At 50.2% G+C, this 12,313-nt stretch overlaps 1 protein-coding gene across 11 annotated transcripts in view; it reads right to left on the bottom strand.

The window, feature by feature from the left end:
* Positions 1 to 12,313, bottom strand: part of MSI2 (musashi RNA binding protein 2) — a 200,658-nt gene that overhangs the window by 49,201 nt on the left and 139,144 nt on the right. For all 11 annotated transcript variants that reach the window (XR_011682424.1, XR_011682425.1, XM_071448042.1 and 8 more), the window contains one exon: positions 105 to 187. Coding sequence is in view for 9 of the 11 variants with exons in the window: in XM_071448042.1 (XP_071304143.1) it covers positions 105 to 187 (83 nt within the window). In the remaining 2 variants the exon portion in view is untranslated. The remainder of the gene's footprint in view (positions 1 to 104; positions 188 to 12,313) is intronic.

Raw genomic sequence — 12,313 nt, 5'->3', positions numbered from 1 at the left:
AGCACCCTCCCCGAGGGGTATCCCACCTCCCCTGGGCACGGCACACATCAGGGAGGGGGCTCAGAGCCCCCTGGCACCCCCACAGCACCAGCACCAACACTCACCATTTTATTATTGATTTCGTGGAAATGAATTTCACAGACTTTTTCCACCACGTCTTCGTTTTCAAAAGTTACGAAGCCAAATCCTGTTTAATAAAGATACAAAAAGGGGAGGGGGTGAGGAAAACATTAGTTAAATTTAACAATTTCATTTTAATTAAGCATTATTTAGCCATTGGGACTTTGGAAAACTTCCATAACAACACACATGTGTGGCTACACCTGCTGCCTATGGAGCTGTTCCTGAGCTTATTGCAGCCTAATGGAGGGAAGAAGCATTGTCTGAGGGAAAATTAATACTGTTCTGTTCCAGCTCTTCCATAGGATTTAATGGAGAATTAAAACCTCCTTATGGATTTTTTGATCCATCCTGCAGAATTTAATGGATAGTTACACCCCAGTTACATGATGGCTCGGAAACTACAATAGGGCTGTATTTTCCTTTACACCTTAAAGGTTTTTAAGAGCAATCTCTACAAAACCCAATTATATTTCTATGGAACCATATTGATTTCATCTCTTGTTTAATTCCACGGGACTTCTCCATTAGAGCTGACTCATTACACGACCCAAAAACCATAAAAATCTGGGAAGACAGAAGATGATTCCTCATTTACCCCTGGCAAGGAGAAAAACCCCAGAGCCTCCCAAACACAGAGCAGCCCTGTGTGCTGTGTGTGCTCTGGCTGCCGGGTCAGCCCTGCTCCGGAGGTGGTTATTTGTCCCTTTCTTCCTGAATTACTTCCTCTAATACCTCATCAGGACATCCTGAGGCCTCCAGGAACCCATTACACTTCAGGCCTCTGATCTAATCATTCCTCTCTTCTCAGTGCTGCTTCAAAGGGCCGAGGATTTGGGCTGGTCTGGGCTGTTTGATGCCTGCTGCCTGCCTGTGGCTGTGCACTGAAGGCACCTGGCAGCCCACCCTGCTCCCCGCTCCTGCCTGAACAAAAAACCTCAGGCTAATGGAAAATACCCCGGTTCGTGTGCTGGAGAGGGTTCTGTGAGTTAACATCGACACTAATTATGCTAATGAATGAAGCCCATCCCCAGACTGGAAGCTGCTGGGCTGTGCACTGGGGAAGGCAGCACAGGGACAGGACAGCCCCAGCCCTGCCTCTGCCTGGGGAGGAAAGGGCATTTCCAGGTGAGCCCCGGGCAGCTCTTCTGGCAGTGCACAGAGCCTGTAGCCGTGGGGAATGCTCCCCTTCCACTGCAGACCCGAAGGATCACCAGGAACGGGTCCCAGCCCTCCTCCAAGGCATCACACAGCACACCAGGCTCACCGCCCTGCTCTGCTCTGCACCTAGAGCAGGCAGCAGCTTCCATTTTTTTACATAACTCACGTCTTTCATTTGCCTTCTAAATTTCTCCATTTAAATCTACCTTAAACAGACCTGCAGTTAAACCGAGGATTTTTGTGGTTGAGTGCCCGAATCTGGCATCCCAGGAATCCCAGAGCTGGGAGCAAAGCCTGGACCAGGGATGAGATGGCCGGGCTGGGGCTACAAGTCATTAATTGTTCCAGCACCAGCAACATCTTCATCATTAGCAGCTCATTAGCGAGTGCTGCAGTTGAGGGCTCCTCTCTCAACTTGTGTTAGGTGTCGGTGCCAGGATGGAGGGCACAGGGAATTTAGGAGATTAGCCCTAATATGTGCACACCCGAGGAAGCCGCTGCACTCATTACGTGTCTGGACTGAAACAAATCTCCCACCCTCATCCCACTCCATATGGCTTAAGCACAGGTTTATCAAGAAATTATTTGTCTGATTAAATCAGATGGCCACCCAGCTTTCTGCATTTCCAGATTTTACAAGATTAAACAACAATCTGTAGGTGTTAGCAGGCACTTGTGGGTTTCTGAGAGATCTGTGGCACTTGGTCACACTGGCCTGGAGAGGAAAAGGAGAGGAAAAGGAGAGGAAAACCAGAGGTGACCATTCTCTGATGCTCTTCTTGCTCCACTTTGTGGGTATCAAATTCCAACTTTTAATAACTGCACCCACACAAAGATCCCCCCGCACGCACGGTCTTATTAGTTCCCATAATGAATACAAACTCATATTTAAATTACCAAAACTCTCAGAAACCTTCCTGGGCTAAATAGACAATTATTTCTTCTGAGAGGTACTAAGAGTCAACAAAAAGCTGGTTCTCAGAAAGTGCATGGAAAAGATTAACCCAAAACAAAGGCGGCTGTTGAAAACGGTGACAGAAATAGGATTCTGGTTGTCAAGGAGCACACGTTTTAAAATGAAATTATACTGCATCCTTCTGAATGAAGCTATTATTGGAAGCTAACAAGCTCTATTTAAGAGATAAGCATTTAACAGAGTCAAACGGTTGGGTTTTTTATTCAAATGAATAAAACTGAATATTCATTTGAATAATCTTTTCTGTAAAAGAAAAGACAAAGAAGAGATAGAAAAATAAAGTAAGAGGCAAACAGATGCCCCAAACGAGAGGCTCTGAGCCAAGCACCAGCACTAAAGGAAGCTGAGACATGTATCCATGACCTTCAGGTGAAAAACCCTCCTCTGGAATCTACTGGGAATGAGGAGTTATTCCACTCCATTCATCTGCTGCCAAAGGAGTCAGCCCACTCCATTCATCTGCTGGTTCATGGGCACCAACAGGCACCCAAGTGATGCCAGCCCAGACACCTGACATGCAGTGGTGCAGGACACGTCCTCCAACACACCCTGACACCACAAAAGAGAAGAATCCAGGAAGAATTTCTTCATGGAAAGGGTTGGAAGGGGCTGCCCAGGGAGGTTTGGAGTGCCCATCCCAAGGAAGGGCTGGAGGTGGCACTCAGGGCTCTGGGGACAAGGTGGGCATCAGGCACAGGCTGGACTCAGTGATTTTGGAGGTCTTTTCCCACCCCAGTGATTCTGGGATTCTGTGGAAAAGCTCCTTTGATGCCAAGCCACCAAAGCTGCCCTGTGGGAAGGTGGCTCCACAGTCAGCTCAGCAGGTTCTGCCATGGTATTCCAGAAATAAGACAAACATTGCTCAGAGGAAGGGAATGAAACCATAAACAGATTAAAATACTGCAAAAGAACAGTCAGAAGCCATAAATACTATTAAGAAGCCAGACTGAAGATACCAAATGTCAGGACTCCCGTGCTCTGTATTTTGGGTTTTTTCACACTCTAACCAACTACATTTCACACTTTTGTCATCACTTGAGAGTTTTTATGTCAAACTTGGTAAAACATAGCTGAGATGACGACACCAGGGCTATGAAATGCATCTCCCTTCCCTGGCTGGCAGCACCACTCCCAGAGGCCAGGTCTGGCTGCACAGTGATCCGGGTCACAGCTGTGGCTGCACACACTGAGGGTGACACCAAAGCAGCTCACCTGGCAAAGGTCTCACTGCCAAACCTCTGCTGCCCTTTCCACGAGCAGAACAAGGTGATTGCATCCCAGGCCACAGAGGTTAAAGCCAGGCTAATGCTGGGGTTAACCCTGGAGGGCTCTCAGGCAGAGCAATGCCACAGGTACAGCACCTCCACCACCACCTGGAGCCAAACCCAGATCACCAGGCAGGCACAGCCCCCAGGGGTCCCCAGCCACCTGAAGGATGCCCTGGTGGGTGAACACACTGCAGCTAAAGCCTGGTTTAGGCCCCAAGCTGATGATGTGCAGCGAGTCACTCCATCCCATCTGCTGCGCTGCTTGTGCCCGAGCTGTGCCCACACCGTGGGTGAACCTGCAGCTGGGACAGCCTCATCCTGCACCTACAGCAACCACAGAGCTCCTGAAAATATTCTGGGAACCAGGGGATCACCAGGGCTCCTTTGTCCTGCACAGCAATCCCAAAGAACAAGGCAGGGGACAGGAGCAGGGAGAGGACAAAGGAGGGGATTCGCACAGCCCTATCACACCAACTTCCACCTGCAGGCACAGATCACTTCAATTCCTCCCTGGGAGGGTGGAAAGGGCCAGGAGCAACTTGGGACAGTGGAAAGTGTCCCTACAAGGGCAGGGGACAGGAGCAGGGAGAGGACAAAGGAGATTTGCACAGGCCTCTCACACCAGCAGGGCTCTGCCCAAACCTGGCTCGCGCTGCCCAGCAAGAATCACCCCACAGGCGTTTGTGGGTGCAGGGTCAGCCCCCTGTCACACTGAGTGCTCCACAGGACCACCCTGCTCCTGACCCCCCCATCTGTCCCTGGGATGGGCCCCGGGGTCCCTCCAGCCCTGCCAGGGGAGCTGCCCCCGGAGTGGCTGTGCTGACAGAGGGGGATACCCAGCCTGGCACCTCCCAGCACATCCACCAGGAAACAGCAGCTCAGGCTGGGCTCCCCTCTGTGCCAGGGCTCTGGAGCTGCCCTGCTCACCCACCTCTGCTCTGCTCCTCACGTCTCAGCTACTTCAGCTCTGAAATGCAGAAAAGTCCAGCCCTGCTGTGGTATTATTTATGCACCTGCTTTCTTGTTTATACCCATAGTTTTGGCAGCTGGTCCTGTGAAAGGTAATAAAATGCCTTTCAAAAGTAAAAAAAAAAAATTAAAAATGAAGAAATGTGACCAGACAAGCCAGGCATAATAACATTAAAGCCCGTGTCAATTAATTTTTCCTCTTCTTGATAAACGAGCCCCATTCCATCCATTAATAATGAGGGAAGAAACAAGAAAAGTTGACACTAGTTTAATTTATTTTCTCAACTTGCCTGGTCATATTTCTCCCTGTTGCAAAGCTTTCCAGTGCTGCTGGGAATTGCAAGTGGCTCCCACACAGTCGATGCATAGATTGGTGTGAATCAATACCATTCTACTTTATTCACACATCCCTTGTAATCAGAGAGGAAAAAGTTCCTTAGTAAGCTCCCAGCCTGCCAGGCTGTCTTATAAAAATAATAATAATAATAATAAACTGGCAGGTGGGGGTAGAGAGGGGGATGTGAAACCAAGTCCTGTGGTCACTGTCACCAAATCTTGTCTTTGCACATGAACAGAACACACAGATGAGCAGAGGGGACAGGACACTTTAATGACCCAGAAGGCAGTGAACCATGGATGTTTTTAACTTCTGTCTGTGAAGGTACTACAAGTCACAACCCCCAGAGTCTGGGAATGGGGACCTGGGGGTTTAATCCTGTGTCAGGGAAAAGACACTCATTCCTCAGCCCCAGAACCTGACAGTCACAACTTGAAAACTCAGCCCTGACTTTGCCACCTCCCTTTGTTGTGCCTTTGGAGAAGTCACTTAAATACTCTCTGTGGTCTGCATCCCACCCACCTCCTTGTCCCTTGCTCCGAGTTTTCATACCACAGCTCAGCTTGTCAGAGCCAAAGCCTGCCTAGGACAGAAGCTGACAAAAGCTGTTATTCCCTACTATTCCAATTTCCTGTGCTGCAAACACACGGAAGGAAGGAAGGAAGGAGAGGTTCTGGTTTGCAAAGGAGCAATTCTGCACGCTCAGGGGACACAGCCATCACCCGAGACACTCGCCTCACATTTTACCTCATCTCCAAGGAGGCTTTGCTGGGGAGACTGGTGAGCACACCTGAAGGCACCACCAGGATCTCGCCTCACCCTTGTGATAACCAGACCAGCAGATGGAAGGGAAATATGGGGTTAAAACCTGTGCTCTAGGATGGAAAATATCCTCACTTACCTGGAGCATGTGCTCTCCAGCCCTGCTGCTGGGGCTGACACCCACCAAGGCTTGATCTGTGCATCCACTGGGTGTTAATGCACACCTCAGGTCTGGGGCACAGTCAGGCTCTCCTGGCAGACACAGACACCTATTTAAAGTGTCAGTAAATTCTCCATCAAGGGAGAGTAAATTCTCACAGTGAAATGAGCAGGTAGGTGAGGCCAGCCCCACTCAGGCACAGCAGTCAGAGCATGGCTGGACAAAGGGCACCACCAAGATCCTCCTCTGCTTCTGCCTGGGAAAGCTGCAAGGCTCAGGCTCCTTCCTCCCACAGCTGTGTGGCATTTCCAAAGTGAGAACTGCTCAGAAACAGGAAAAGGCACCTCGGGGTGAAAAGGGGCAAAATCCACCCAAAGCGGCTCTGGGGAGGGATTTTCCTGAGGGGAGGATGAAGAACACAGGGACTTGTCCCCCTCTCCAATGAGCCATTCTGAGCAAGGTCTCCAGGTGCACAGGGCACCATCAGGGCAGGGCTGGGGTCCCAGTCGAGCCCTCTCAGTGCAGGAGCAGCCGGGGACCCCCGTGCCTGTCACAGACCCCGCGAGAGGCAGAAGCACCTCAGCTCCTGGTAATAAATCTTTCATAACAACAAACCTTCATTAAAATTTTATTTTATTAACGTTCTGAAATCAAACCTAAGCACTGAGTACATAATGACTGAGACGCACACTACGCTGAGCTTACTAAATGCCACTTTTATCATATTGTTAATTAACAGAAACGATTAATGCGCTCGCAGATCATTTAGAAGCATTAGCAGTGACCTAAGAAAAATTGCAGGTACGTGTGATACATCTGCACTTTTCCATCAGAATTTTCTACACAGGAGGCCCTGAAGTTTGCTCCCAGTTCAGCTTCTCTCTGCTGGGGACATCCGTGTCACAACGGGCACAGATTTGTCAGCAGCTCGGGGATGAGAGCATCAGGCTGGACTGGGAGATACTGCAGGAGAAAATCATCTCCACCTTTTCTTTTTCCTCACTATTTGAGAGCAGCCCCACCCTAACAGCCTTTCATTACTCCCTGTTATTCAGGTACAGATTTCCCAGCCTCATAAGGAGCCAATAGTATGGAAATGCTGCTGGGTAGGAGAATACAGCAGACTCCAACAGGTTCCTTTCTGCTATCAGAGAGGAAAACCCCAAGTATTTGTAAAATCCAATTAGTCCATCTACAACCAGAATGGGAACCTTGTACTTCTGCCTATTCATTAGTGAGACCTACAGATTCTGGCAGCCAGGAGGGACAAGGGGCAGCACCCTGGGTGCCAGTCAGCCCAGCCAGGCTCCCATCAGAAAATCAAGCCCCTGATGCTGCCTCAGCCACCGGGTGCCACGTCCTGCCATCTTTATCTGTTTGCCCACAGGCATCAGATACTCTCTGCCTGTCAATTCCTCCACAGTTTATTACCAAATTTCTAAAATATTACATTTTTTATTATATCCAAATTCACTTTATTGCATTTGACAATACAGATAATCACATACCATATGCTCTAATGTTTTCGAACCCAATGCATGTTGACAGCAGTTTTTATTCATGATGCATAATTCCATCCAGGGCTGACAAAGGCAGCACAGAACCCAGCCTGGTGTCAGGGTTTGGAGCGGGGGGGGAATCCTTTTTTCCATTTCCTTTTCTTCCTTTTAACAACAGATTTACAAAACTGGGAGGAAAGATGCTTTGCTTTCCGAAGAAATAGGAAATTGGCTGAAAAGATGGGCTTATCAAAGAGATGCCTTCAAAATATTAATAATGCGTGGGGGTTGGTTATTGTAATTATTATTTGCACATGAAACTTGCTGCTAATGGGGTGAGAGAAGCACAAGGGCTCATTGGGGGGAGCAGAGGCTGGGGCAGCGTGGGGGGCACGAGGCTGGGCCCCCTCCTGCACATCCTCCTGCCTGGCTGTGCTCACTCAGGGCTGACTGAGGCCAGCTCCTCTTCCCCAGGTGAGCCTGGGAAGGGACGGCTGGGGGAGAGCCCCCATGTGAAAACCCAAGCAATCCCACATCCCAGCCTCGTATCCAGGCAATGGATCCAACAACCTGAGAGATGGCCACGCTGTGCAAACCAAACAGGATGCTACGTCTAAATTAAGCTGTAATGACCCGCGCCGAGCTCTTTATTAGCCAGGTAATGATCATTTAAGAGGAGGTTACTATCTTGAGCCAAGGGCACCTAATACCATTACTGAACTTGTTAAAACCTGCCAAGCAAGTCATTATTTCCAGCACTATTTCTTTTTCTCTTAACACAGCTTTCTGCCTCTCCCCTTGTGCTGCTGGGCTGTAAATCCTGGGATCAGGCAGGCTTGGTCACCCTTCCCCAGGAGCCTGAACTGACCACGAGACAAGGAACAAACAGCAAGCACTGAAAAACTCACTGGATGGGCTTTAAGGTCCCTTCCACCCCAAACCATCCTGTGATTCTCTGCTAACAGGACACTGAGGTGTTCTACTCGTCCCTGTCACATCCCCAGGAAAACAACACTTAATACCCCACATCCCTCTCCAACCTCCAGTCTTGCAAAGGCTCACACAAGGAAGAGAATAAAAAAGAGGGGAATAAAAAGGAAAAAGCCCAGAGGCAGCTGCTCTGGAGCTCAGCGATGAACTCCTCTGGGTGCTGCTGGCACAGGGGATGCGCTCGCTGAGCCTCTGCCAGTGAGAGGCAGGGGAGGGAGCAGGGCCTCTCTCAGCATCCCAGCCTGGACAATATTATGAATGACACCAGCAAGCTGCCAGCTCAGGAACTCATTACTGTCAAGGTAGAGCGTGGCTGGCTGCCAGGCCCCCAGCCCTCGCGCTCGCTATGCCAGAACATCCACACACAATTTAATTGCATTATAATTTCAAAAGTGCTTTTCAAACTGGAAAAAGGCATTCACTGATTAACCAGCGAAGAGCAAAATTGTTTATGAAATTGAATACAAAAAGCTACAGAAATGTAATTGGGTTGTTCTAGCACCTAATTTTCAAGCCATTTTCCCACTTATTTAATCACGAGATACAAAAGGAACTAGTGAATTGACTTCATACTAATTAGATTACTCCCTGCGATACTCCAAGCCTATATTCCAACTGGTTGATAGTGCTGCTTTAAACAGAACAAAAAATGGAGCAACAGCTTGTCTGGGGCCATAACACATTTGTTTCCCATCAACCCTCTCCTACTGGAGGGCCATAAAACCCAGGCCAAATTCCCCCTAACCTGCCATTGCCAGTCACCCAAAAAGCACTCTCTTTCCCCAAAAGGAATGACAGTCATTGCCAAATGATCCTGGCTGCTCCCAGGCACCAGCTCGGGGCTGCCCATCACAGTGAGCACCCAGCTGAGGGGTCCCTCTGGAGCAGGCAGTGCCCACAGCTGGAATCAGCAGCACAGGAAAGTGTCACACGTGCTGGAGGAACAGCAATGAACACTCGGGATCCCCAGGCAGGGAAGAGCCAGTGAAGGGGAGCTCTGGTTCCCATTGCTGGGTGCAGGAAAAGCCCCACAGGCAGAGCTGAGCTCTGGGTCTGACCACAGCATTACTGCCAGCATCACTGGGGCTGCTCTGAACACGCGGTGCAAGGTCATCTCTAGACAGAAAATGTGAGTCCCTTTCCCAGCAGCAAACCAGGGGAGCAGCAGACAGCTTATTTGATTCTAAATCAAGTCACTAAATTAACAAAATTTAAAGTCACTAAATTAACTTGATAAAATTTAGGAATTTTATCAAGTCTCTGGTTTCCTGAAGAACGGTATTTGAAGATCCATCTACGCTTACTCCTTCTGGCAGAAGTTTTTTTAAAGCTGCCCAAGACCCACTCTGCACCTGATACAATCTGCTCACAGCTTTTCCACTAATTTTAAATGTTATTAGGTGCAACATAATTGATTATATAATCAAATGTGGAATGTACATTATCAAGATATTGTAGCACTTCACAGGCCATTTAATCAGCATATCTGGGACTGTGCCAAAATGAATTAGCCTGCATTAAATTTCAAGTACATATTATTGGTTGTATTTGTCTCCATGTTTAAGCAGGCGCTTGCTCTTACAAAAGAAATCTGAAATCCTTCAATTATAGAAATAGGTTATTAAAAAAGTGCAAGTATTCTTTCCCAGAGCTGTCTGTTCTGCAACCAAGAGCCCAAAGCTGTGACAAAGAGGGGGGACAATACGTGCCCACCTGCAATGGGGCATTTGTGGGTGCAGACCCCCAGCCTGCCCCCATCCAGGCCCATCTGTGCCACATCCCAGCAATGGTCCAGTTTCAGACTCTAAGGCATCAAAAGGCACCAGCAATCAGTGTCCCCTGGTTGGTGACAGGGCCATGCTTCACCTCCCGAGTCTCTGTGTCCCTGGAGCTGACCACTCTCCCCAAACTAAAAGGGATTTTAATTAAAAAATTAATTTTTAAAAAACTCTGCTTGATTTCAGCAAGTGGAGGAGAAGCACAAGGCAGCTCCATGGTGGAAGAAGGAGGGTAAAGCCTGCTGCTGCTCCTCTCCAGGCACCTGCCAAGCTCAGAGCCCTCCCCTTGCCTGTGCTGCTGCCATTTAACCCCCCCACCATGGACTCTGGGGTGCAGCAGCTGCCAGGGGCACCCCAGAGAAATGAGGCATCTCCAGCAGTGACTTTGCAGCGGGAAATGCTCCCAGCAGCTCGCCCAAGGTGACTCCTGCCCGCCTGGATCCTGCACAGAGGCAGCTCAGGGCTGGGGGCAGAGCCCCCCCAGAACACACACACAGAGCCCTGGGCTGCCAGCTGAGGCTGCAGAGCCCTCCTGCACGCTGCAGAGGACGGAAGGCAGAGTGAAGGGCACTTTGCTGGGAGCAGCCAGGTGTCCTTCCCTCATTAACACACCAGCAGCAGAAGATGGATGGGCAGGTGAGGGGCCAGGCTGCAGCATGGGCTGGTGGAGCTGCTGGCAGCTGTCCCTGCAGTCCCCAGGCACAGCACCCACCCAGCAGGGACACTGGTGCTGCCAGTGTGACACTGGTGCAGCCCTGTGGGGAGGCACCAACTCAAATTCACTCAGGTGAACAAGGGGGGCACATTCCACAGGTGTCCCCCCATGGAGGGCAGCAAGCCCCCCATCCTCCCTCACCAGTGCCTTTCCTCTCTGTGCTTTAGCTGCTGATTTGCATCCCTGCCCTGGTGAAATGCTGCTGCTGCTGCACCCACAAGCCCCTGACAGTCTCCCTGCAGCTCTGCAGCCTGCATGGATCCTGCCCTCCCTGGGCTGCATCCCAAGGCACTGCCAGCCCTGCCTGGCAAGGAGAGCATGGACTCCCTGCTGCCCCCAGATATCACAGTGCAAACGAACAACAAACCAGGCACCAAACAACAGAAAACTATTCAAGGAATTGAAATAATTGACTAGGGTCAAGGGAAATACCAGCAAAAATGAGCAGCTTAGCCTCAGGTTAAGCTAATCCCTTTGAGCTGTGCAGTATGACCCTCTGGGCTAGAACTTCAGCAGCACACAACATTCCTGGGCATTATTAATATCCCTGGCCAGGGCTCCATCCCTGCTGCTCACACACCATATCAGCATTTGCCTAAGCAAACAATGCACACTGCTGGGAGGGAGAGAGCCCGGCCAGGACAGATGCTTTGAATGCACACACCACTTGTTCCTCTGGATACACATGTGAAGAGCAAAGTATTTGCTCAGCTATTCCTGGAAACCAGCTCTCAGCACCAGGGAGAGGCCAGCTCCCACCACCACCGAGGGTGTGGGACACAGCTTCAAACACTCCTGCAAATGCTGACCCAGCTCTCCCCCCGAGCATGGGCTGAGAACAAGAAAAACCTCAAACTGCTGGGGTATGTGTTCCCAGGAAAGCTCTGATAGAAGTACATGAGGTGGGGGAAAACACCTTTTAATGTAGGCTTGATGTCTGATTTTTGTCCAGGGCCACAGGTGAAGTGAGGTAACAGAATCACAGGTTCTGTGGCTGGGTTGGGCTGGCAGGGACCTTGAAGCTTGTCCCATTCCTCCAGCCAAGGGCAGGACACCCTCACTACAGCACATCCTCACTGCTCAGACCCCTGGCACTGCCTGGAGCCCTCACAGTGGCTCCTCATTAACGCCAGAGATGCTCCTGGCCCCAGCAGCCACCCCAAGCTCCACACTCCTCCCCTGGAACAGGGCAAACAGACTTGCTTCCACAGTAATAGCTCCAGACAGTCAGGAGTGATCAGATTTTACACAGGTCCAGGGCAAAGGCTGACAGCGGCCACATTTTAAACGTGGCATAATTTTGTTTTATATAGCAGACAAACTTATCCTGACACTTGTTCACATGGAAAACCTGAATCCAGACATTCTGGGGAGTGGCTCCTGTGCTGAGGAGGTGACCCCAGGGGCTGTGCAGGGCTTGGGGCCAGGCAGGCACAGCCCCTGTGTGAGCAGCCCCCTGTGACCCCCACAGCCCTCCAGGAAACTGAGGATGCTCCTGCTCTCCCCGTGCCTGTCTGGGCAGCAGCACAGCCCTGCCAGAGCACAGGACATAACCCATTTATGGAGCTGTTTGTGGGT

Source organism: Agelaius tricolor, unplaced genomic scaffold, assembly GCF_023055355.1.
Source record: "Agelaius tricolor isolate 1412-34295 unplaced genomic scaffold, bAgeTri1.0.p SCAF_25, whole genome shotgun sequence".
NCBI lineage: Eukaryota > Metazoa > Chordata > Aves > Passeriformes > Icteridae > Agelaius > Agelaius tricolor.
The sequence above is the reverse complement of the archived record's forward strand: the minus strand, read 5'-3'. Positions and strand labels throughout refer to the sequence as shown.